Below are 25,133 nucleotides of genomic sequence, written 5' to 3'. Positions count from 1 at the left end.
AAACAAAATCATAACCAAATATTATTCATTGGGTGAAAAAATTGTAGCGATTCAACACAATGTTCCTCGTTCTTCACAAAGTGCATGGACTGGCCAATTGGAATCCTATCGTGTAGTAGTTAGGTTTCAAGAACTCAACTTGACTGACAGGGGCAGACCCAGCCGGGTGATTATTGGGTGGGACCCGCCCTACCTAATACTTTTAAATTTTTCCTTTTACTAGTTAAAATTAGGGGGAAAAAATAGAATCGCAGCGTATTTGCTCCACGCTATATTAAAAATACAATGTTTGTCCCACCCAATATTGAAAAGCTGGTCCACCACTTTTGACTGAGGTATATATGGTTGGGTCAAGTAATTGTGGCATCTATATATGTTTGTCTACGAACTCGACCAAAATCGTTTTCACTTGATGATTTGCTGAATAAAGTGTAAATTTTGTTTTAAATTAGTCACGCGCATTGTGAAAGTTTCAACAAGATTATACAGGGCTTGGATATGGACTTCTGGCGGGCTATACCAACCAGGACCTGACTTAACTCGCCCCACCCTAGGAACCTGATGACTTTGGAGTGGTTGTGTGTGTGTGTGTGGGTGTGGGGGGTATTGAATTAGCTCACATCGGCCAACGTCGTGTTGGCTAGGATGCCATATCACTCAGTTGACATGAGGAACGCCTTCTCTCTGCAGCCAAGTTTGTCATGGAAGATAAGATATGTTTAAAATTGTTTTACATGCAGTTTTCTTGTTTTTTCGGTGACCGAGAAATAATTATTCCTAAGTCGATGCTAAAGCCATCCAATCCGATTTTTGGGATTCATGCAAGTATGGAAAACAAGAATATCTTCACTAGACAGCTAGCCTATATCTAGGCTGAGCAATAAGTTTGTAAATTGACCGGGAGAAGCTGCCACTTCTCCCTTTGCTTACATGGCGTTGACGTGCAGTTATATATATATCTGCAAATAACGCTACAGCAGACATCCTTACTGTCGGGCTCACCGGCCGCCTAGCCAGTCTTGGAGGTTGGGCAAGACCCTGTTTTCGGATGGAGACCGATAATTAAACATGTCCTTAGATACTCAGATCACGTGGATTATATTTCTAGTTCAGCGAGACAGCAGCCTTCCGTCTCCCGTCTGCTATAACACACACATTACGTACGTATCGCGGCAGTGACGAGCATAAAGTGAATACGTCATATAAACATTTCTTACGAGCTCAGCTCTGGACTATCTATGCGTCATTCTCCTTTTTGTTTGACAACCTATATGCATGCGTCACGTCTCGTGTTGTAATAACACGGAAAGGGAGAAGAACTGAGTTCTGAGAAAAAGTCATCCGAAGTTGACATCGAACAACCGGCCAGTCGTTTTCCTGCGAAAGAACCGGACAACCGGGTCGTTGGCGGTTCAGCGCCAACGTACTCACGATGGGAAGAAAAGAGCTTTTGTTTTGGTATGCAGAACATTTGAGCAGCAAAATCCCAATATTCTGACTGAACTCATTGGCTCGGTGAAAGAAAAGGGGGAGACGAGTCGTTTAATGAAACTGGAGACATAGCTCGGGCTTAATCATCAGTTTGCCGTTGGTTAATTAGTTAGATGGACTATTATTAATCACGGAAGATATGATGCAGGGAAACGTTCACGTGAGCTTTCTCCCAAATCCAGAACGTCCTTCTGTCAGGTGAGTTCGCGTCTCCATGCTGATAATGAACCAGAGTATACAACTTAGCTAATCAGGAAACACTAGTAACTATAATTTGCACAGGGAGAAGAACTGAAGAAGCACACATACCCAGATTAGATAGATGTCCAGAAAGCCAATAAGCAAGGTTTCTTAAGAAAAACTGCAGCGGCTAGCCTTACCCTACCTGTAACGGGATAGAACAATGATCCTCGTCCATGGTACCAATACCAACCAACCATCGCTTCCCTGCGTTCAAAAAAAAAAGCGTTAAAAAAAACCAACTATCGCTTCCCAACTTCTGTCTTCTAGCCTACGCTTTTCTTCGACCACTTTAGAAATACTTGAAAGCATTAGCGTTTTATTTTTGCTGGCAGAAAGCATTACTTTTAATTTTGAAACATATGAAAAAGCACACATTGATCGTACTATGGGTATCTACATTTTATTCATGGCTGTATACGATTCGCTGAAAAATGGAATAATAGATATGGTACCTACTACTCAAACTCGATTGGCTGCACCACCACAGTTGAGCACACCATAATTAAATATATCTGTATATATTTCGAACTTTGAGGCAATTATAAACTGTTGGTATATCACGATTGGGCATGATAGTTGGCTTTGATAAATGAGAAATACTAGTACCTACCTTGAATACTTGTGAGCGTAATGGAGCAGGTAATTTAATTTGTTGTTAATTAAAAAGAAGACAGATGCAACCATAGATGGACACATTAACTTACGAATCATCTAACGGTATAACCAAAGAAAAAACATTGATCGCGTGCTATGCCGTTATGTTTCTTCTGAAAATGATGTTCTACCTTAATACCTCGTAATCACATAAGAAAGAATTATATCCAGATCACTGAGACAAAAGAGCATCACAGTTGTCAGAGAGCCTGATTCACAAAATCCTATGAAAAATATTGAATGGCGATGCTTTGCTACAAAAATAATTTAGGAACTCAACATACTCGCAAAAAGGTTCTCGGATCTATATACCTAGAGCATATCTGCATATGCATGTCTTTTTCTAGTTAACTTTCCGAAACAGCAAATCCAAGTGGTTCCATGGAGCATTTATGGATTCGGTGCACAATCATATGTTATACTCCAATTTGGTCACGAACAGTTAGTGGATGAGCAATGATCTATTAAGCTAGCTAATAGCTTAGCATGTCAGTTTCAAATGATTGGCCAATCACTCCGGTGATATTTTATGGCTATATTCGAGAAACACCACGGGCAACAGGACATGGTTGCAGATGCACGGTCCAGGCATGTATGCTCTGTGAACTGCACGAGAACACAACCAGACAGTATCTGCAGTTTCAGTGCCAGTTGCATAATACTCCTTCCATTCAAACATATAAAAAATATAAATTTTGTGGATCGTCAAACTCTAAAGTTTGAACAAATAAGATCACTAGATATAGAGTAAATTTCACAGAACCACAGGTTTTGAGGCAGTTTTCTCACAAATCACTGGTAGATGCTAATCTGTTCACAGAACCACAACTTTTGTGTCCAATTATCTCAGTCCCCCCAAAACACGGGTTTAAACTCGTTTGACACTACTTCTTACAGGTGGGGCCCGCACGTCAGGCGTCACATCTTTTTCATGAGACCCCTCGTCTTTTTCTTTTTTTCCCTCATTGCTTAACCGACCTGATTCCATAGAAGACTCCCACCGTATAAGAAGAAGAGCAATGAGGAAAAAAAAGAAAAAGACAAGGGGTCTCATGAAAAGATGTGAAGCCTGACGTGCTGGCCCCACCTGTAAGAAATAGTGTCAAACGAGTTTAAACCCGTGTTTTGGGTGGACTGAGACAATTGGACACAAAAATTGTGGTTCTGTAGACAGATTAACATCTACCAGTGCTCCGTGAGATGGCTGTCTCAAAACCTGTGGTTCTATAAAATTTACTCATAGATATATCATGAAATAAATTTTCATAGTTTATTGATTTTGAATAATGGGTATTAATTTTTTTGCAAAAAGCAGTCAACAAAATTTATACATCTTATATTTTGAAAAAGAAAGAGAATGAACCAAAGATTTACACTCTTTCCATCCGAAAATAAGTGACGTGGATTTGTATAGATATTAATGTGCGGTCCCACGTGCTAGGCTACAAACCCGTGAAGTACAGTGCGTGCACGCACCTGAGTACCTGACAGCCTAGCCAAAAAGAAAGACATGCTAAATAACTGCAAGAAATACAAAGCATCTGGTCGTCACGACGTCACAAACCTAGTGTCTCCTTAGCGGCCACCGCTACCAGAAGACTTAGGAGGCGATCGGAGCTGCCGGTGCAAGTGAGGCTGGTTGCCTCTGCCAGCCCATACACCACAGCTACTAGCTGCTGCAGATCTCACCGTCGGGATGAAAGAGTGAGGGTCGTTGTGGTTCAGGTAAAATAGACAGCAATCTATATTCTATAGTACTACTGCCTCTGTTCAGTATTATTTGATGTCCTGGAAAACTAAAACAGCTTTCTAAGACTTCAATTAATAGGAACAGAAGTAGTAATACCGATGACCACGCGCGTAGAGATAATCATCAAGTCAGCAGCAAGGCAAAACCATAGATTCACTCAACATTTGTATGGTCCACAAATCCTTTGAACTGTTCTTTTGCATGATATGGATGCAAAAGAATACAGAACTCGATTTCTCAGCCCATGCAGAACACGGGCGGAAATCAAATCAGAAGGGGTGAGAAAAGGCCCCGAGAATTTCGCATTAGTATAGTACTTTTGGTCTATGAAGGAGGCATACAATGTATTAATACTAGCTTTCTGAAGCATGCAGCTTGTTCTTCACTGAAAGTGCTGCCGCGCGGTACCATGTTGCTGCAGCCATTGCTCCTGGGTCAGGAATTGAAGCCAGGAGATCGGGAGCAATGTATGATGAACGTCCTGCCTGCAAACGCAACAGAATCTCATTGCAATGGGAACAAACATAATCAAAGGGAGATTCTATTGTAGGTATATGAATAAATCTTACAATTGCATCAGAGGTAAACAAAAGTTTCAGCTGAATGGAAGAACCAGACAAATGAAAGAATTTTTGTTTTTGTTCTTTTGGTGCAAGGGGGAGGTGAAGGATCGTACCTTTGCTTGCATCTGTTTAGTGGATTCAGCACCAGCTGATGCTGCTTCAGAAGAAGCAATAAAGGCAGTCACGGGATCGTCCCCAGCTTTAAGAGACTGTTTAAGCACAATGAGTATATCAAATAATTACCAATAATAAAGCAGGAAGAGCAAATAGGTTTAAGAAGTAAACCTGTTTCAGAACTGTAGAAGCAGGAATTAGAGCATCCAGCATTGTACGGTATCCTGCGCTGGCACCACCATATTTGCTAACAGCAGCAATAGAGGCTTCTAAAGCATCGGCCCCTGTAGAAAAGCAGACATGCTTTGTTTAGATATGTAAACTTCTTGATAGTTGTGTTTCGGTCATAATGGAACAGGTGTGTTGTTTAAGCTTTCAATCATAATGGACACTTATCTTACATTCATATGCCGTTATAGTTGTGCTTTGTTTTAAGCTTGCATATGCAGCCTTGCAGAGTATGTCATACCTGGAGCATATTGCAGAAGAATAGTTACTTCTGTTTTCTTATATGGCTAATGGAAGAAAGAAGAAATGAGCACAGATTTCGTACAGGATTCCACTTGTTCCACCCATGACCTTTCGGATTGTTGCCCCAATCTCATTTATTGTTCCAGCTGCATCATTCATAGGGTAACTGGCAAAGGAAAAAATGCACTTGAAATAGGTTGACTTTTATGCACGACTATAGAACCCAGTCAACTTAAGAGAGTTGAAAATGAAACACCAGGGCAATGACTAACAAAAAGATTGACTAGCCTTACAAATAGTGGATCATAATTACCTTCAAGAATTAAATATAAACACTGTAGGTACTGGGAATCAAACATTAATGATATATGTTGTTTCTAACTTACCGCGATTTCATATCTTCAAGAATAGCTGTTGCACCTCTATACATCTGAAAAGGAAATAAAAACAATTACTGATGATCTTAAAACAGCTCTCATCAGACAAGTATTATGTTGACAATACCCAATTATACCGACCGTAGTTCCACAGTCACCATCACCCACTTTACTGTCCCATTCATTTAGGCTATCCTTGAGATCAATGATTTCTTTGGCACTTGCTTCAATAGCAGCCTCCAGAATACGCCCCTGTTTGCTTAGCTCCTGGTGTTGGAACAGAATCTACAAAACAATAGCTATATTCATCATACAGGAGTAATTGCAAATGGCAACTGATATGCATACCACAGTATAGTTAAAAGTAAAATTCACACAATAATCATGACTAAACTTGCTGTCAGAAGGAGAATGTTTTTGGAGTTCTCCTTCAAGATCCCCACTGTGTTCCCCTTATGCATTAAGGAAGTGATATCTAAATAACAACTGGAAGAAAACATTTATAATCCAATGCAACAGTGGACGGCAATGTGTATTTCTTGTATACTTTCACATTTAAGTCAAGGAGAAACTACCCCCAGCATGACAGCCTTAGAAAACAGGATTACTTTACCTCGTCATCCTTCATTGAGGGTGATGGTGGCACCGGAACCGGAAATTTAGTGGGTGGGCGATTTCCTGCGATCAATACTAAAAATTAGAAAACAGCTGATTGAACAATAAAAACATTGTCAACAGAGCATTGAGCATGTGCTTGTATTTTCCAATTAAAATGTTCCATCTACTTATAAACTAATAGTAAATGACAATGTCTAACAAAAACTAAACACATATGAAACCTATTTTTTTCTCTGCACCCAACTAACCCTGTGCTGCAGCCTCCAATTAAAGTTTGTACACCGAATTTGCAATAAATGTTGTGCTATAAGTGATGGAAACAATAAACTCGTCATAAGTTAGCAAGTAAAGATGGCAAAAACTAGATAACCGTCATCTGTTGTAAGAGAAGCCGTGAGATATTGGATAGCGGGTTGTGTTGTAGGTTTGTTTGTAGTGTTTCTAGGGGGTTGTTTTCCTGCTGGGTATTCGACATGTACCATGGCCCGCCCAAACTATTGAACTTATGTTGCTTATCCTGGCGTATCAAACCTGTCCACTTGTACAGACAGAATGTGACTAAAGTCTGGAAACATCAAACTAGTCTTCTGCCAGCAAGAGAACTACCTTCAGAACCAACAGGCCAAGCTGGAGCTTTAGTGGGAGCATCAAGTCGCTGCAAAATGTTTTCATCTGATCTCATAATGGTGATAGAAAGTCCTGCCATATGAACATAATTAGTCACTAATGCATGTTACTTAAAATAAGCTAAGCAACATTAGCCATAAGTCGACTGCTTAATCAGCAATTTGGTCAAATAAAACTAACAATGATGCATATTTGAGCAACCACCACAGATCATCATAATTAGTGTGGCATATTAACTAAAGTGGAGATGTTCATAAAGCTTAGCCATATATCATTGTAGGTCATTCAGCAGAAGTTGAGGTTTTTAAGAGAGATCGATGCAAGAACTGACCAGCCATATCAAGTGATGTCATAAATGTGCCAGTGTAGACTCTATCAACAGCAATCCCATACTCCAACTGTAACTCAGGGACTGCTTTTCTTGCTGCAATCATAAGCTCCATGATAGGAGTGGCGCCCAGTCTGCAAGATGGAATTAAGCAACAAAAAAATATGATGTACTTGATTCATAGTGTAAACATTGCACATTGCAGACAAAGTAAATACTATACACTGATAGTCTGATACAATAATACACCTCTTCGGAGAGATGACAGATCCTCACAGTGGATATTGTGATAGGACATTAGGACTTTACATGAAAGATAACGTTTTCATGGAAAGCTTACACATGAAATTTAACAAGTACTACCTCCGTTCCATAATTCTTGTCGAAATATTACATGTATCTAGACACTTTTTAGGAATAGATACATCCATATTTGGGCAAATTTGAGACAAGAATTATGGAACGGAGGTAGTATATATTATAATCCATGAAGACGGACACTTCATGTGTAAAGCTTAAGCTTCCCTTGACGTACAAGCAGGCCAAAAGTAGTTCCATGGGTCGCACATAACTTGTCTGAGTTTGACAATTGGTCCAAATGTCCTATGACCCCTTGCGTTTAGTCCTAGCCGATGAGTCACAGAATAAAGGGCAAAATAATACCCTACCCAAGTTTCCTAGATACTATGCACAATGGGATCATAAATTATATTTTCCTACAAAGGCCATGTTCATTTGGAGTATGATCAGTTGGGAAGAGATATTCTCTGACTGAACCCAACCATAACATTTAGTACCTGGTGTCTGTCTCCTATTAAGTGCTAAATTGCTGCCTGCTTCAAACCAACATTTCATACCAGGGTAAGTTTCTTGAGGACATTTTTCATAGTCTCTCAAGAGAAATGGACAACATGATAGATAAGGAGTGCAGTCAAAATCCAGAAGAACTATCCACCTAAGGTCAGACCGAGATCTCTAAATAATTAAATTATTAATCAGTGTGAACGCTGCAAATTGTGAAATATTTTGCACATCATATAATTATTTTCTTCATACTCGATATTTGTGTTAGTAACTGGGTGCAGATATTAATAATCAACTCATACAGTGATAAGAATGCTCATATTTGTAGTTACCCATTGATTAGGAGAACAGCATTGCTCCCTCTTGTGATAGGAAGATACTGAGTTTCCTGCAAGGATGAAAGACCACCATGCGAAACAGAAGTCCTTAGAACTAGTAAATACAAACAACATATATGCAGAAACTCTACAACTGAGACATCATCTACTAAAAAATATATACTTCCTCCGTCCAACAAAGGATGTCTCGACTTTGACTAAATTTGAATGCATCTATACACTAAGTCATGTCTAGATACATCCAAATTTTGACAAACTTGAGACATCTTTTGTTCGACGGAGGGAGTATACAATTCAAGTACAGTTGACTGTTATTACTGAAGAATAGTCTCCTTTCGGTATCAAACTTAATCCAACTGAAATGATTCAATGAAGGCAAAATGATATCACGAAAGGGGAGTCCCACCCAAACACTCGACTGTGTTCCACTCCTTCCATAGCATTCAGGCTACGGCCTCTTTTGAATATTACTAGTAAGGACCTTCTGTAGTATTATTATTTATCAGAAAAGAACAGCCTATGAAGCTTTACTTTTAACCATTTCAGAACAAGTTATAGCTAGTTGAGCTTAGCGTGAGATTTCATGAAAAAACACCATCCGTGTTACTCAAAACAAAAGAGGACAACGATCCAAAAATAAACAATTTAGAGCTTGCAGAATCAACTAAAGTAGAAATGGAGAACCATATAGAAGTTAGAAATAAATAAATCACGTATCACAAACCATACCTGTGATAATATCTGCTTAAGAACATGTTCTATCACTACATCAACTGGTTGTAGCTCAACAACAGCAGCACCAGATTCTCCATGCTGGGAAACAAATCAGATGTTTTTTATTTGAGACAAATGCAAAAACAAAGCTCTTGGGTGTGATGAAAGGGAACACAAATGCACACAAACTAAGAACTAAATCCAAGTATGCCAACTGTTTTCGTGATTTATGAGGATGATAGCAGATGCAGTTTAAACTTACAATTCCAAGGCCAAGCTCAATTTGATTAGGACCTAAGCGATCAGATGTCACTTGCCCAGGCAATGTGCAAACAGAAAGTGCTACTCCCATTGTACCAATAGCCTCAGATGCATGTTTTGCTTCTGCAGCAACATCTGCAAGAGATAAACCAGCATCTGCAGCAGCCCCAGCAACCTGTAGAATCCAAAGGAATTTCAGAACTCAGAGAACTGCAAGAAATAGATACAACAAGACATAGATTCCTTGAAGTTAGAATGGCCAGAAAATGTTGATCAACTACAAGGCCAGAATTAGTTCGCCATGCAAATGAAACAGTGAAAGAACATGACACCAGCTTTAATTCAAGCTGGGAAAAGGATGGCTCAAAATCGATCAGACAAATTTACTACTACACATGAAGCCTCTAGTCACTTGACCAGTAAAAAAAATTACTCCCTCCGTACCATATTAAGTGACAAAATATTACATGTATCTAGACGCTTTTTGGGTATAGATACGTCCATATTTGGGCAAATTTGAGTCACTTAATATGGGACGGAGGGAGTAGTATTTATTGTCTGCTATTGTGATTTCTTCATCTAGCAGGCTAGTAACTAACTTGAAAAGACATCCTGGCAGGAACAAAATGGTAGGTCAATTGGAAGGGATCTTCTCAGGTGCATTGCTTCAGAAGTTGGATGCTAACATGCCTGTAATGGCGTGATGCATAAAAGAGAATATAAGATTGAGAAGGCAATGGAAACAATAAGTACCTTGTGCACAAGAATTGTCCCTGCTAAGCCTCTTCTACCAGCTATCCCCCGAGGTGGGGGAAGGGCGCAATCATCTCCAACAATTACCATCTACAATAGGTGGATAAATACTTACTAACAAATAATTTGGATGTAGTCATCAGTAGTAAGGTAGTAAAATGTTATATGCCCATCAACCTCAATTTTATAGCCTTCAGATTTCGCCTGCTCAGCAGCTAACCCAAAATTAAGCCTGTCACCAGTGTAGTTCTGCAAATGTCCAACAACCAAATATAAGAAGAAAATGCAGTATAACTAAAATGCGATCAGTACAAATACAATGATCTAAGCCAAAATGAGCACTGCAGAACTTTGGGCAAACAACACTAGTATAACTGCATCAAGCATGCATCGATGGCCAAATAAGCCCCACGGAGCAGAGGACATGTTTTTCCTTTTAAGCACAGGTCAAGAATGGAGCCAAAAACGTCATAAATAAAAGAATGATATGAGATATTTTGTGCTGGGTTGTATTTGATCACAAGGGATTTTCCTTGCACTAATAAATAAAAGTCAATGTTTTCCCCTCCATTCTTTCTATGTTCACCAGAGCCAGTATTTCCAGGAGCTTGTGTAGCACTTGAGAAGGAAAGAGCAAATCCTAATATTACCAAGAACTCAGTGTATATTCTAAATTCAGTGCCAAACCAAATGCTTTTCCATGCTGTCGTTACCACTGTACACTCTATACAAACAAAATGCTGTCCAAGAAATCCAATCAACCACAATCCTACAAGTACAACCCACAATGGTGTTGCCAGAAGACAAAATATGCACGATCTTTGCATTTTAAAACCAAGACAGTTATATTTGTCCCAAGTTCATTTTTGAAAACCCCACATTCCGACAGTAAAAAGGGCCCCCCCCTGTCCATCGTGTAGTTGTGTACACACAAGTCGACAGGTGCAAAAAGTCATAGTGAAGAAAATGAGATAATCAAATAAACAGTGATCAGTCCCAAGCATCAGATGATGCATGATGCAATAGTGCAGATACATTAGGTGTACCTTTATTATCAGAAGGCACCCCATGGTTCCTGTTACAGCTCGAATAGCCTACAATGCAAACATACAGATGAAAGAATGTGAGCTAGTGCAGTCTTTGCAATGAAAGCAGTTTGACACAATTTTACTCAAAAGGAACCATACAGCTAAAATAGAATCAACAGGTGGAGAAGCAAAAACATCTCCAGAAACAGCAGCTGTCAACATTCCTGGCCCAACAAATCCAGCATGAGCTGGCTCATGTCCACTCCCACCACCTATCAACAAAAGTAGCATACTACAAGTAAGATAATATAATATGGTCTCAACAATATAAAAGCTACCAGCTAACCCCCTGGCTCAAAGTAAACAGTTCAGATGATATTTTATGCAGGAAGAAATATGAACTGTGTAAAGTGTCTATTGAAGCTTTTGTATCAGTGATTAGAAGTTAACGAGTACAGGTAGCTAGAATACTAGTAGACTTAGATGTATATTTATTAGATGTTGATGAATACAAGGAAATGACAGTTCCATTTTTATGTTCACAGTTTTGGCACCAGTACAAAAGTTTCATGAATAAACAGTGACCATGTAGACAATACTCAAAGTGGGCACCTTCAATCTGTACTACTGATATACTCCCTCTGATCCTAAATTCTTGACTCAAATTTGCCCAAATATGGATGTATCTATTCTTAAAAAGCATCTAGATACATGTAATATTTCGACAACAATTTAGGATCGGAGGGAGTATTATATATTGCAGAAGACATCTGGCACATTACAGATTAACTCGGTACAAGGTTTTTAAAAACACATACATGTATTTGATCCCTTCCAACAATGGTGGCAGAGCACTTGATGTGCTTATTCTTTAGCAATTGCACTCAAAGTTAGAGGGTTAGTTTATGTTTTATCCAGCCAGATAAAAATATATTTTAAAAGAATGAGCAGGTAATAATAACAGACTAAAAGCTAAGATCATGTGGTATCTTGAAATGGGAGGTTCATGATATGGTGTGATGGTTGGTTGTACGGTAAAAGTACAATTTTGGATTTGTGCTTGGGACATTGATCTTGGACAGAACAGGACACTGTATACCGACATAGGCTGCATCACATGGAATTGTGGTAGAGGCATGTTGCTTGCCCATGTGAAGATGGTGGATCATGGCCCCACCAGGAAGATCCGTTATTTTTGTCTTACTGTTTGCGCACTGTTTTTTCCGTTATGCTCTGGGTGCCCATCTAAGAGTTTTATTGACCAGTCTTGTCTTTTTCGTGAACCCTAAAATTTGTCGTACTCACATAGTCACATATATATCACCATGAGCAGCCAAAAAGCTACGAAATCACGATATTGGCAATACATATCTAATGCTTTTAACTCTGTTCATGGTGATATATAATATATGTGAGTGCGACCAATTTCAGGGTTCAAGAAAAAGACAAAACTGCTAAATAAAACTCTTAGATTGGCACCAGAGTATAATAGGAAAAACAGTGCACAAACACCACGACAAACATAATGGATCTTCCTAGTGGAGCCAGGATGCACGATCTTCACATGGGCATGGCAGCATGCCTTTTTTTACCACAATTCCATGTGATGCAGCCTAACTCGGTATACACTGTCCTGTTCTGTCCAAGATCAATATCCCAAGCACAAATCTAAAATTGTAATTTTTACCGTACAATGAACCAGCACACCATATCATGAACCTCCCATTTCAAGATACCACATGATCTTAAGCAACCAAAAATATGTGCACCATCATATTACTCCGAAACTTGCAAAATTGAAAGGCCATCATGACCCTCAACGCAATAGCAATGTCAAAATTGGATATAAACATAGGTAGGTGAGATGGCACACTTTTTTAACTGAAAGAGATGCACTTGGCTTCATTGGTAATTTCAGACAGTAACTAGCAAAGACGGGCAAACCCACAAACATTGTAGTTATGTAATATATTATATAATTAAAAGAAGAGGACAAAAAGTGACCACGTTCGTCCACATAGGCTAAAAATACATGATCCATTGATCTCAATCGTAACGGTTCAGAATTAAAGATGCAAACGTTACGATCATAGTAGTAATCGGTAAGAAAACATGCACATCTAACTCCGACGTGCGCAGCCAAAATCACGTTCCTTCTTTAAAACATAAGACATGGCAGGTAAGTGTCACAAAAGGCGCTAATTTAAACCACAGCCGCAATCAATCACGTTTCTTTCTTGAATCAAGTACGTGTACACAATTTCTCAAAAAAAAAAGAGAGTATGTGCACATGATTTCTCAAAAAGAAAGAAAGAGAGTGGGTGCACATGATCTCTAAAAAAAAAGAGTACGTACACATGATTTCTCAAAAAGAAAGAAAGAGAGTGGGTGCACATGATCTCTAAAAAAAAAGAGTACGTACACATGATTTCTCAAAAAGAAAGAAAGAGAGGACGTGCACACGATTTCTCAAAAAAAGGAAAGCACATGCACCATAGCCAAGTTTGCATGCATCATCTAACACACGAGATCTATAGTCTATACAAACGCAGGCAAAACCAACCAGTAAAAACATAGACAGCCATAGCAAAGACATCATGCGCCAACGACAACCTATATATAGAAACGCCATACAAAAAACCTATATATCAAAATGGATGGTGCTAACCTGATAAATTTTCACTTGACAAGAAAAGGTATATAAGTATAAGCATCTGGAAGCATGACATTGTGCCAATAAAAGAATGTATACATTACTGCCAAAATGATGAGAAGGTGCACGAAGAAAACAAAAGTTTCAAGTACAGGTCATTAACATTTTATTCAATTATTGGTGAAATTTTATTAGAATTACTGATGAGAAGATAGACACTAGCTAGATGGATAGGAAAATCAAATGCTACAAAATAGTAGAGTCAATTTTCAAGGCTATATAATCTTCGATCTTCTGCTGTCACACACCTAAGTCCTTAATTAGCAGCAATCTAATGTACTACTTGATGTTTTTAACAAAAGTCTATTCATGCAGCGGTGAATTAACCAAACTGAAAAGAAGTTTGGTAGCAAATGACCGATAGAAAACTTCAATGTATGAAAATAAAGTTTTTAACAATAGTAAGTTTTCTATGATGTAGTTTGACTGCGAGGTTCTATAGTTTGAAAGAAAACACTAGATTCTCAAAAGTTGACATAATCTAAAAAACTTAAACATAATAAACATGTCTAGTGTCTAGCCACTCAAACGCGCGGGTCACCATGCTAATTTTTTTTTTTTAAATGTGGTGATTTACAAACAAATCTCCAAGCTGGATCATACCATATAGTGCATTCTAAGCAGAGGGTATTTTAACAGAATCATTTATATATCTCCGCTAAATGCAGCAATTAACTATCACATTCACGAAGCATAGCTTCCCACAAGGCCGTACCAGAGATGACCGCAACCTTGTCATAGCCACCGCCCACGACATCAGCACGAAGAACAACTTTAATCTGCACACATTGTAGGGGAATTTTGTCACGAAATGGTCCAAAGTAACTTCAGAATCACTTCTCTTGCGAAGAATATCACACCTGAGGGAACCCGTCCAGGTACTGCAGACCCGGGTAGGTCTCCACTAGCCCCTCGATGAACTCCGTCACCACATCTACAAAACGGAACCAATTCGAAGCCGCGCCGGGACCAGAGAGAGCGATTAAACCCTAAGAATCGAAAAAAACCCTCCAGAAAATTAGCGGAAAACGGGGGGAATGGGCGCGGAGGCAGGTACCGTCGGGGTTGTTTATGAGTTTCTTCCCCTGCAAGGCCATGGCGTGGGGGCGCTCCCCGCGGAAGCACGTGCTCCGGCGATCGCCGGCGGGGGGGAGGGGATGAGAGATTAGGGGAAGAAGCGGCGAGCAGTACGAAGCAAGTCACCTCCCCTTGTTTGTTCCTGTGGCCTTTACCTTGCTTCTTCGAGTTGAAAGTGGGGGGATTATCCTTTTATAGACGCGGATTAGCAGTCCACTGGAATGAACAAATTTTGGAATTACGCGGATGCCCCTCGTGGTAGCGTGTTCCTAGATACGAGTACTCCAGCTTTAATCTTTTGAGAGCATGGTAATATAGGTTGTCACGACCGATGGTCATATATACTCCAGCTTGTAACGACCGTAATTTCTGCGGAAACTGCTGGTTCGATTGCCCGTCGATACGAAATGGAGTAAAGTCGTAACAGCTTGATGACATCAGCAGATGTTGCAGGTTCGGTTGCTCGTACTGTACAAAAGATCGACTTTCAATTATATGACAGGTACTTCAGTTATGTCGGTTTACTTAGACTGACCGGTACGAACGTGATACCGCAATTTTGAAGCTTGCTTGTATACTCTCCCCTCGTTGTTGTAGACTTTCGTAGTTTCATGTAGGGGTATTTTTTTTAGTTTTCCGAGAAAACTTGAAAATAGGCCTTTCTTTGGCAAGGGATTGACATAGATCAGTCAATATGCTAGGGTTTAGTTGGATGTGTAGACCACCCTTATTTGAGAAGGTCGGCGTACATCGACAAGAGAGACGATGTTAAAATATGTTTTATTGCCTTACGACTCATACGTCAGAAGAGCATCTAGAGGGGGACGCGAAAGTCTTTAGTCTCTGCTGAGTCCTTAGAACCTAGCGGGGCTCCTTTGAGGGTTCTCAACCTCTCAGAATTATGCGGAATTCCACAAATGGATTCCTTACCAAAACCCAACGTGGTTTTTAGGAAGAAGCTCTCCCCTTGCATGGATTCAAGATGTAGGTACAATGAAATTACAACACATAGGAGAGTATTTATACCAACGGGTTGCATGATAAATGACCAAGCGTGCCTTTTGGTAGGAGGGCAGAAGTGGAAAATTTCCTAAATTACCAAATGCTTCTACTTCTTATTCTTTCACTTGTGTTTGGTTCATTTCACTTCATTTAGATCATCTACTGATTTGTTGACTAGATTGACTCGTTGACTTGCTTAATTAGGAGACTTGACCAATATTTGTTGACAATTTGATCGGATAAAACCTCAGTGTTGACCTGGTCTTCACCATATAGGATTTAGAGTTCCACCCATATAAGAGAGTTATTTTTCTCAACATAAGCCTCCTGTCGTCCCACGGGGCTCCGACACCGGGGGCGTGCAGTCACGCCCCCTTTTTAGATTCGGCAGGGGCGTCGGGGATCGCTCCGGCAATCACCGACGTGGCCGATGGCCTACGTAACCTACCAAGTAATGTACCCCGGATGCATGCAAGCTAAGAACACATGCACACACGTTTTTATCCAGGTTCAGGCCACCCGGAGGTGTAAAACCCTACGTCCTGCCTGTCTGAACTGGTATTGACTATAGATCAAGTGTTTACACGTTGTCGGGGGGAGGGTTCCCGGGCGTTCTCTCTTTGGCTAAGTGCTCTTCACTGCTTTAGGGTACTGCTAATGGCTAAGTGCGAGTCCGTCTACCCGTCAGATTGTGGAACCGTGGAACCATTCAACCCTTTGACCGTCGGCGGGGGTCCTCCTTTTATACTGAAGGAGATACCACAGGTGCCGCGGCGCATGCATTACAAGTGTCGATCAGGGAGACATGCAACTCCCCCTCGATGAGCTGGTGGCGTGCATGGACGCCACCTCTGCTGCTAGGAGTCTAAAACCCTAAAGGTAGGATTGGACAACCACTGTTCACCTGATTTGGACGGGTAACGCCCCTCCTGTCGGCTCATTTAATGCGCCGTGCACCTCACTCCTCGCCCTGGTGAGACTGCGCACCCGACGCCCGCCACGTGCCCACGTGGCGCTGTTGCTCTGCCCACTGGGCCCCACCTTTGTGGCGGGAGCCTGCACCCGGGAACCCCTCCTCCCAGCAAGTCGCTCACCGGGAAGCGCCCAGGCCAAACACACCCGGGAACCCCCCTTCCGGGAAGCGGCTTCCCGGGAGGTGTCCAGGCGGGAATATTCCCCGAAGCCCCGCTAGCCCTTCCGGGCCGGTAGCTTGCCGGGCTGCTCGTGGCTTCTGTCCGAGACGAAATTCTCCCGAGAACTCGGAGACGGTGCCCACGCGTCGCGCAACGGTGGTACCCCGGATGCCACTGGTGCGACACCTCGTTAAGTCGAGGTTATTGTTTCTGACCTCGGGTCAGACCTTGAATAGTTCGGAGTCTTCTTGAGAGCTCCGACTACTTTTGGGAAAATTGCTCTCTCTCGGTTCATGCCAGGTCTCATTTTGCTTGGTAGAATGAGTTGGTGCCTCCACTTTTACTCGGCCTCGCCGAGGGAGCTTTGCTTGAGTCTCTTGTCTAGCGGGTGCATATGTTATTAGAGGGAGTTAGTCAAACTTTTTCCAATGCCATCGTAATTTTTTCTTTTATTTTTCTAGGAATTTGACGATTTCATTTGGGTTTTCGGAATTCCTAGGAAAGAATGAAAAGAAAAACCTGTTCCTTTCTATTCCTATTTACTCGGCAAGCTTGGCCCTATAGTTTTTTTTTGTGGGCACAGTGCGAAATGGATTGAGTACCTTTTTTTTAAAAGGGAAAGGGATCTTCGGCCTCTGCATCAATCGCATAGCTAGTGTGGGCTTCCTTTCTTCTTTTTATTTTGGGCCGCCCTTGGCTTCATGGGGCTTTGAGCTAGGCCTAGGTCTGCTTATTTGTCACATCCAAGCCCGTCTTGAGGAAACCCTAGGGGCCTTTATGGACGGACACGATTTCTTTTCTGCAACCAATTGGATATGAAAGTTGTCCTATTTCTTCTTCCACGTACACCCGTACACAGGGACTGCCAAATTTCCTTTGCTCGGGACATGCTGCTATAGAAATGTAAATGCAATATCTGCCATGAACAACGTGTTGTGGCAGGATAGGCAACCTTCTTTGTTTATCTATCTCTGCATCAGCCTGTGATAGCAAAAAAAAATCATCCCTTAGATATGTGGTGATGAAAACTAAATCTTCCTTTAGATATGTGGTGATAAAATTAATTAAGCAAACACACGAGGAAGATGACATCCGGTAGTTAAGAGTCCCTCCTTAACGAAGGTAACGTAACCTTCGTGTCCTTCCTTGTTACTCGAACAAGTTCTTACGGGTTAGAAATCATGTGTTTATCTATCCCTAATAATAAAAGCAGGTAGGTTTCCTTCGTCGTCGTCCGCCGTGCATCAATTCCCGTGCATGTTCTGATTTTCCGTGTCTCCTTACACTCCATCGAACCTTTTTTTTCCTATTCCCACAGCGCTGCCTTCCCAGGCCGCCGCCGCCGACTCAACTGCCCGCGCAGCACCTCTCTGCGGTGACCGCTCTCGATACGCGTCGGCGCCGGATTAGATTATCGTGCAAGAGACAAGCAAAGGGGTCCAGGCTGATCGGTGCTATCCACTGTTTCTCGTGCACTGCACCACCGCGTGCTCTGACGCCAGCCACGGCCAGCGGGCGGTGTGGACTGGGTGCCATGTCCGTGGACGCGGCTGCTAGCACTCTCGAGATCATTTTGATGAATGTCCAATTATATTGTTATGTTTTGTATAAACATGAATTTTCGTGTGCACATGTTTAAAAGGCCGTGGCAACGCACGGGCATTGTACTAGTATGTTAAAAAAAATCATGTGTTTACACCAACTGTACGTGACGCCACACATTTTTTACCCACAAAATCCTCATGTATAAGCTCTGTTCATTTACTAGAGTTGATATACAAACGTGAATATGTACTGCGTATATGTCATTATAAAGTGTATTTTTCGTCTGTTTGAAGGTAAGGGTTTGGACTTTGGAGCATTTTGGTGGGGACGATAAACGCCTGCCGGTCGCGGCGTAGAGAGACTGTCGATGTTGACCTTACCATCCCGAGAGAAAGCAGCAGGCCCGTTCGCTCCTCGATCGACGGTATAGATTCGCGGATCAAGGGTCCTGGCCCGTTCCGGCTGACATCTTGCGTGTCAGATCACAGCTCACCGCCTCATCACCATCTAAAAAGAAGAACTCGCAGTTCGAGCACTGGAGCGTGACATCTGAACCACTCGCTCTCTCTATCGGCAGAACTGTGTTCGCCAAACCTTCCTGAAAGCTCCAGCAAACAATCAAGCAACACCGCGAGATGTAAAAACTAAAAAGGCTGATGCGACGGAAACCGGCGCATAGAATAAATTATGACTGACAACGACCATGCTCGCAAGCTGAGAGCCTGAAGCACAGAATGCACGGCAGGAAGGGAAGACAGAGAGACTTCAGAGAGTAGGCAGGCAACTGAAGGGGGGAAAATATCGATTCTGCCGCAGATTCTGACTTTGAATCGCGACGCAGAAAACGTCCCCTCTCGTAAAGTGGCAGGGACGAGGCGTCTGCTGCTGGTAATCCCTCCGTTCCATAAAGATTGGTACGGAGTACATTATTGTGCACCACGCAGGGCGACAGGCAGGAACGAACACTTGAAGATCCCCCTAAAACGGACAAAAATATATCTCGGCCGGGACACACTGGGAGAGCAGAGCAAAATTCAGCCGCGACCCCGTCATCCATCCATCCACCAAGCACTTGACCACACGTAGTTAGCAGTAAATACTAAAAGCTTCCCGGCTTCCCGCGCTCGCATTGCCTTTGCCACCGCCGGGAGTCGCCGGCAAGAGGAGGATGCTCATCCTCCCCTCGCCGCCGTCCTCCACTCTGCTGCGCAGGCACACGATCAAAACCGCGTCATCACCGAGCTCAAAACCCCCTCTGCCGATCGTCAGATCCTCGGGCGCAGCCAGTCGACGATGTCGCCCATGATCTGCTCCTTCTCGGGCTCGATGAGTAGGTCGTGGAGCAGCCCATCGTAGAGCCGGATGGACTTGTCGACCGACGAGGCCTCCCGGTGGAGCCGCCGCGAGCCGTCCGGGTCGGTCACCATGTCGTCGGCGCCGTGCATCACCAGCAGCGGCACGGTCACCCTGCGCAGCTGCTGCTGCAGGAACGACGTCAGCCGCAGGATCTCGTATCCGGTCCTCACGCGGATCGAGCCGGTGAACACCAGCGGGTCCGAGTACTTCACCCTCAGGGCTTCCCTGTCGCGCGACACCGGCGGGCCTTTCTTGTGCGAGCCCGCGAACTGGTACCTCGGTGCTACGAGGGCGAGCACCGGAGCCAGGACCTACATAAGTGATATAACAATGGGAAACATTATTGGACTTGTGTATTGTTTTTCTTGGGTAGTTGGAATTCTACATTTCGCCAAGTAGCATACCGCTACGACGGGGTGCGCAGGTTGAACACGGACAGCTGGCGATGTCAAGATGATGCCACGAACAAGAACATCTACCTCCGGATCAAGCACAGCCTGAAACAAATCAAGACAGCAATTAAATATACGAGGTACACATACAAACACGCCGCCGATGTGGAAATGAACGCCAGATTCCATGTCAATGGATGGAACGGGTGATGTTACCTTCAGGATGATGCCGCCACCAGTTGAGTGCCCAAAGCAGAAGCATGGAACACCAGGGTTCTCGGCCGAGACTTTCTTCAGAAACATTTTCTAGATTGAACAACAAAAGCCTTTCAATACTCCGTATATATTTTTGGAATAATTGTATGAAGAGAACACTAAATTGCTCATACCAAGTCATGGACAGCATGATCAAGAGATTGCACATATCCATGTAGACCATCACTTCCACCATGACCTGTATCAGATCAAAATCGATAGGTTAGACAGGATATATGAACCTGTAAATCATGCCAAAATTTTGTTACAACCCTGTTGTTCATTTCATCCCATACGAGATACTGTACCGGAACCGGAATAGTCCATTGTAAAGAAAACGACGCTTACCATAATCATTGGTTGAAAATTACATAAATTTTGGTCTTCAGAGTTAATAAAATCCTCATGGTTAGTGTCAAATGGATTCCAAATTTTAATTTGTTGTCTTGATTTCCCAACAATAAACAAAAAGCCATGCTGATTTCCTAACATAAACAAATTAAGAGCGATGCTGAAGTGATGATGGCAAATTTGGTCAACCTAATACTAATAATTAACATGACGTCTTGAATGGAGAAGACAGAAACAGAGTACGGAGTAGTCATCCAATTCCTAAAATGGTCAGATTATGCGTTATCATTCTGGGAGCAAAAACTAGTGAAGAGAATTCAACATCAATCAGTAAACAAAACTCCTATCATCCTTCCCGTTAAGCAATGTCAAGTATTCGCTCTGTTCTTAATTGTAAGATGTTTTGGTAAGCTAAAACAGAGGGGGTACGTAATAAGCAATACACCAGCAAAATCAAATGAGGAGAGTGAGAAAAGAAAGAAAGCCTCACCGGTCCAGTCCATGCCATAAACCTTGACATCCATGGCGTTCAACCGCCTCGCCAAATGATCATACCTCCCACTGCCACGTCAATCCAGGTTAGCCAACCATAAATTACCAGCTTAGGCGAAACAGCAATCGTTTAAACAGAAAACAGAAACCAATTCTCACCTGTGCTCGTTCAACCCGTGCATGACCACAACGAGCGCCCTGCATCACCAAATAAGGACAAAAATGATCAATACAGCAACAACAGAAGCACGTCCTTTTTTGGTGGGGAGAAGAAAGGAACAAATTTGATTTTGTTTCCTCTTGTACGTATACTTCCAGCCTCTCTCACCTTGGCTTGACCGTGGAGGAGGAGGAGGAGGAGGCGTGTGGCCACCAGGTCTGCGTGAAGAGCGTCTCGCCGCGCGCGGTGGGGATGAGCTCGTACTCCCGGCCGGCCTCCCTCGCGCGCCGCACGGCGGCCTCGCGCCGAGCCAGGGCCTGCCTCCGCGCGCAGGCCATGGGCGAACCCGCCGGCACCCGCAGCGTCACCGCCGCCTTCCCCTTCTTGCCGCTCGCCACGGCCGAAGAGGACGACGACACGGCGTCGGCCACGGCGGACGCCACCGCGTCCCCCCGCCGCGCCCGCCATCGGAAGGGCAGGAGCAGTAGCAGGAGCAAGGGCTGGAGCACGGCGAGGATCCGGCGCAGCGCCAGCAGCGACAGCAGCGCGCTGATCCGGCCCGCCGCCTCCGCCGCCTGCATGCTCCCGGCCATCGATCCTCCTCGATCCGCGCGGCAGACGCGGGGGCGCGGGTTTGGCGGTGCGCTCCGCCGCTGCTCTCGTTCCTTCCCCCAACAATAACCTCCCGGCCTCGGATCGGACGGGCCGGCACCGCGCTAAAAATGGACCACCTCCAGCGGAATTGCGCAGCCGCAAGGAGAGGGAGGGGGGAGAGGAAACGCAAACGGAATCGAATCCAAAATAAGAAGATCGAACGCGTCGGCTCGTCGATCGAATTTAATTATGCCGCCTGTTCTTGAGCTGGCGGCTAGCTAGGAAGGAACCAGATGCTGCTGGGGCGGCGCACGACGGTTTACTGGTTTTACTTGTATGAACGATTTCCACTAAAGATGCCGACTATTTCGGCTCTAGAGAGGAGAAGCCTGCTACGATATGGCTTGGAGAGGCTGCAAGCGGTGGCCGGGCTTTATAGCCGCCCAACGTACACCGAGCCACCTCGCCTCGCCTCGCCGCGGCGATGAGAGGGCGCGCGTGTGGGACCCAGGCGACAGTCGACGTGTGGACGGGGGCAGAAAGGGAAGGACGCGTGGCGGGGCTAGACCGGCTGCTAGGGGAAGGCAGGTACGTACGTGAACCCTGTTGCGTCAGAGGGAAGCGGGCGAGAGAAAAAGATTCTTCGAGTAAAAAATAGTGGCCGAAACAGACCGGGCAGGCAGTGGGGCCAGCGAAGGGTTTTGGGCCGGAGTGTCAGTGGAACGCTCGGTCGCTGTCCCTTATCTTTCTCGTTATCGTTAGCATCGCATCCCATCGTGGCGCGGGGAATTTGGGAGGTGCAGAACAAAACGGGCGGGCGGAGGGAAGCAGGGAGAGGGGTCTAGAAAATTCGGGATCATAGCGGCATATACGAGCGTGCGTTTTCTACTTTTTACAGATTATTACAGAGGAAAAAATGCCAAAGGCCTCGCGCCGGCGTCGCAGATAACCTCGAGGTTTGGGAGGCGTGCTCCGTTTGTTCGGTTCTCTCCCTCGTTCCGTCTAGGCGCCGGTGGACGTGGCAAAGCTCGCCATTTTTTACTTTACTGTCCTTGTTTTCACAGATGTTCTGAGGGTAGTATATTTTGGGTGCATATTCGAAGATTGCTTACGTTTGTGCCGCTTCCAAGGTGACAAAACTCAAACAAGGGCGCGGTAAAAAAAGAAGTTTAGTCACAGATTCGCAGGAGAGACCTATGCGCGTATGCACCCAAATGGGAACGTGGTTCAAGTGATTCAGTTATTTAAACTTGGCTAAAAGGTCGTACCTTTCAAGGTTTTAAGAAATGTAAACAAAAATCGTGCAGGATATGGATAGAAACACGTTGGTATAATATAAAATTTGGTTTTTATTCGAAAAGGAGGTCGAGACTCCCGACATTTGCATCAAAATGATGCACACAACCACTAGTTGTGCGTTTATACTGTACAGTAGTGTCTTCGGTGTTCAATTTGTGATGTTTGTCTTACGAAAATTCAAAACGACAACTTTCTAGCCATTCTCTACATTTTATTATCTTTTATGTAATTATAAAATGTGCATCAAGTTCAAGAGGATGTGGATAAACGGATTCGGATTTGGAGAGTGGCACATAGGCTAATGGGGCCATGCCTGCTTGGCGAGCCTACATGACGTGTAATGTCTGTTATGGACCCTAATCTGAACAAAGATAAATAGCATTTCAGGGAGGAGGGACAAGCCTCCGAGATCAGATATTTGAAGCCACGTCGATCATACCATCTCAAAAAGAACTAGGCCTTATACGTTGAGCCCAGAGAGTCCAAGTGATGCCGTCTCATGTCCTAGGGAGAAGTTGAATGGCATTTTCTCAAGGTACGAGGCGAGACGGTTATTCTCTTGGGCCGAAGACATCAATATACAAAGAGATTGCTTCCTTCTTAGTCACGGTTTTGAATATGCGCTTTGATCATTGTCTTAGAGAACCTAATATGGCGGCACGTGTTCTTACCAATAAAGCTGATGGCCTCTTAGTGCGTGTAGGGCAATTGGATCCTCCTGACTTTTTAATGGATGTATTTATGGATGATGTAACTAAGTAATAAGGTCAGCCATAATAGTATCTCTTAAAAAAACTTAGTGATCAATATATACGCACCAACGATAAAACCAGAATTTTGCTTGTTTATTCACCTATTATCATTGGCGTATCTAGCATAGAGGCTCCCCCACTCTCTTTGTACCAAGCATGTGTATAGAGAAGATGTCCCAACTCTCTTTGTACCAAGCCTGTGTATAGAGAAACTGTACCCACTCTCAATTGCCCGATTTGTTCATGAATACATTATTTGTCCTCTAAATTTTTATCCTGGATCCACACCTGCCTATTATATCGGATATGTTATTTACTCCTGCTTCAGCTTGTGCGGAAAAACCTGAATTTAATTAACTAGGCTCCTTTTAAAAGCTAGCACACACGCGCGCACTCCCTCCCTGTCCCAGAAAAAATAATATCCCAACATAAATATCTCAAATTTGTAGGATGGCACTAGTGATCATGGTCACTTGTTACTTTGTTAGTACAGCAACACTTGGAAAACACGAGCTGTTGTACAGCTGCCGACTCGAAAAACTGCTGCGTGACAACAACTCCTCCAGCCCTGCTCGCAAGAATATCTCGCTTGCTGCCTCCACCGCTACACGCCGCTGGACTTTTCCCATGGTTTTAAAACCCAGGTATACCTGTAGTGGTCCGTGGGCGCCTGGGCGGTACAGAGCTGGGTGGGTGGATCCAAGTTCCGACAGGGTTCGAGCTCGATCGGTTGGACTCGGTCGGCGGCTGGCGATCACGAACGAGTCCGGCTGGGCGTTTTTTTTCCTTTTTTTTTTGCGAGAAGGCTCGGCGGATTCGGATACGTACTGGCATGTTTTGTGTTGTTTTTGCGACTATATATTGATAACGTACGCTTT

General features: G+C 43.4%; 2 protein-coding genes across 2 annotated transcripts; both read right to left on the bottom strand.

The window, feature by feature from the left end:
* Positions 1-4,255: 4,255 nt before the first annotated feature.
* Positions 4,256-15,146, bottom strand: LOC100842608 (putative 3,4-dihydroxy-2-butanone kinase). Its single transcript, XM_003560514.4, has 20 exons — positions 14,905-15,146; positions 14,708-14,781; positions 14,563-14,626; positions 11,294-11,406; positions 11,153-11,200; positions 10,284-10,355; positions 10,107-10,196; positions 9,355-9,528; positions 9,108-9,191; positions 8,373-8,428; positions 7,240-7,370; positions 6,888-6,980; positions 6,277-6,341; positions 5,805-5,948; positions 5,673-5,716; positions 5,369-5,452; positions 5,217-5,284; positions 4,987-5,099; positions 4,815-4,910; positions 4,256-4,623 (listed from the first exon to the last, which is right to left on the bottom strand). Exons 1-20 carry the CDS (start codon positions 14,942-14,944, stop codon positions 4,492-4,494), a joined length of 1,785 nt encoding a protein of 594 aa, XP_003560562.1. The 5' UTR covers positions 14,945-15,146; the 3' UTR covers positions 4,256-4,491.
* Positions 15,147-19,245: 4,099 nt separating this feature from the next.
* Positions 19,246-22,628, bottom strand: LOC100841087 (monoacylglycerol lipase). The gene is made up of 7 exons (XM_003560510.4): positions 21,779-22,628; positions 21,610-21,648; positions 21,449-21,519; positions 20,742-20,806; positions 20,569-20,658; positions 20,365-20,457; positions 19,246-20,271 (listed from the first exon to the last, which is right to left on the bottom strand). Exons 1-7 carry the CDS (start codon positions 22,201-22,203, stop codon positions 19,870-19,872), a joined length of 1,185 nt encoding a protein of 394 aa, XP_003560558.1. The 5' UTR covers positions 22,204-22,628; the 3' UTR covers positions 19,246-19,869.
* Between the last annotated feature and the right edge of the window lie 2,505 nt (positions 22,629-25,133).

Source organism: Brachypodium distachyon, chromosome 1, assembly GCF_000005505.3.
Source record: "Brachypodium distachyon strain Bd21 chromosome 1, Brachypodium_distachyon_v3.0, whole genome shotgun sequence".
In the NCBI taxonomy this organism is placed as follows: Eukaryota; Viridiplantae; Streptophyta; class Magnoliopsida; order Poales; family Poaceae; genus Brachypodium; species Brachypodium distachyon.
Note: the sequence above shows the minus strand (reverse complement) of the source record. Positions and strands in the feature narration are given on the sequence as shown.

Coding starts and splice junctions, on each gene's coding strand:
- LOC100842608 (XM_003560514.4), bottom strand. CDS start 14,944: ATGGCCTTGCAGGGGAAGAAACTCATAAACAACCCCGACG. Junction 6,342..6,887: donor TTGGCCTGTTGGTTCTGAAG/GTAGTTCTCTTG, acceptor TATTGATCGCAG/GAAATCGCCCACCCACTAAA. Junction 4,911..4,986: donor CTTCTACAGTTCTGAAACAG/GTTTACTTCTTA, acceptor GTGCTTAAACAG/TCTCTTAAAGCTGGGGACGA.
- LOC100841087 (XM_003560510.4), bottom strand. CDS start 22,203: ATGGCCGGGAGCATGCAGGCGGCGGAGGCGGCGGGCCGGATCAGCGCG. Junction 21,649..21,778: donor TCCTCCACGGTCAAGCCAAG/GTGAGAGAGGCT, acceptor TTGGTGATGCAG/GGCGCTCGTTGTGGTCATGC. Junction 20,272..20,364: donor CTGCGCACCCCGTCGTAGCG/GTATGCTACTTG, acceptor TCACTTATGTAG/GTCCTGGCTCCGGTGCTCGC.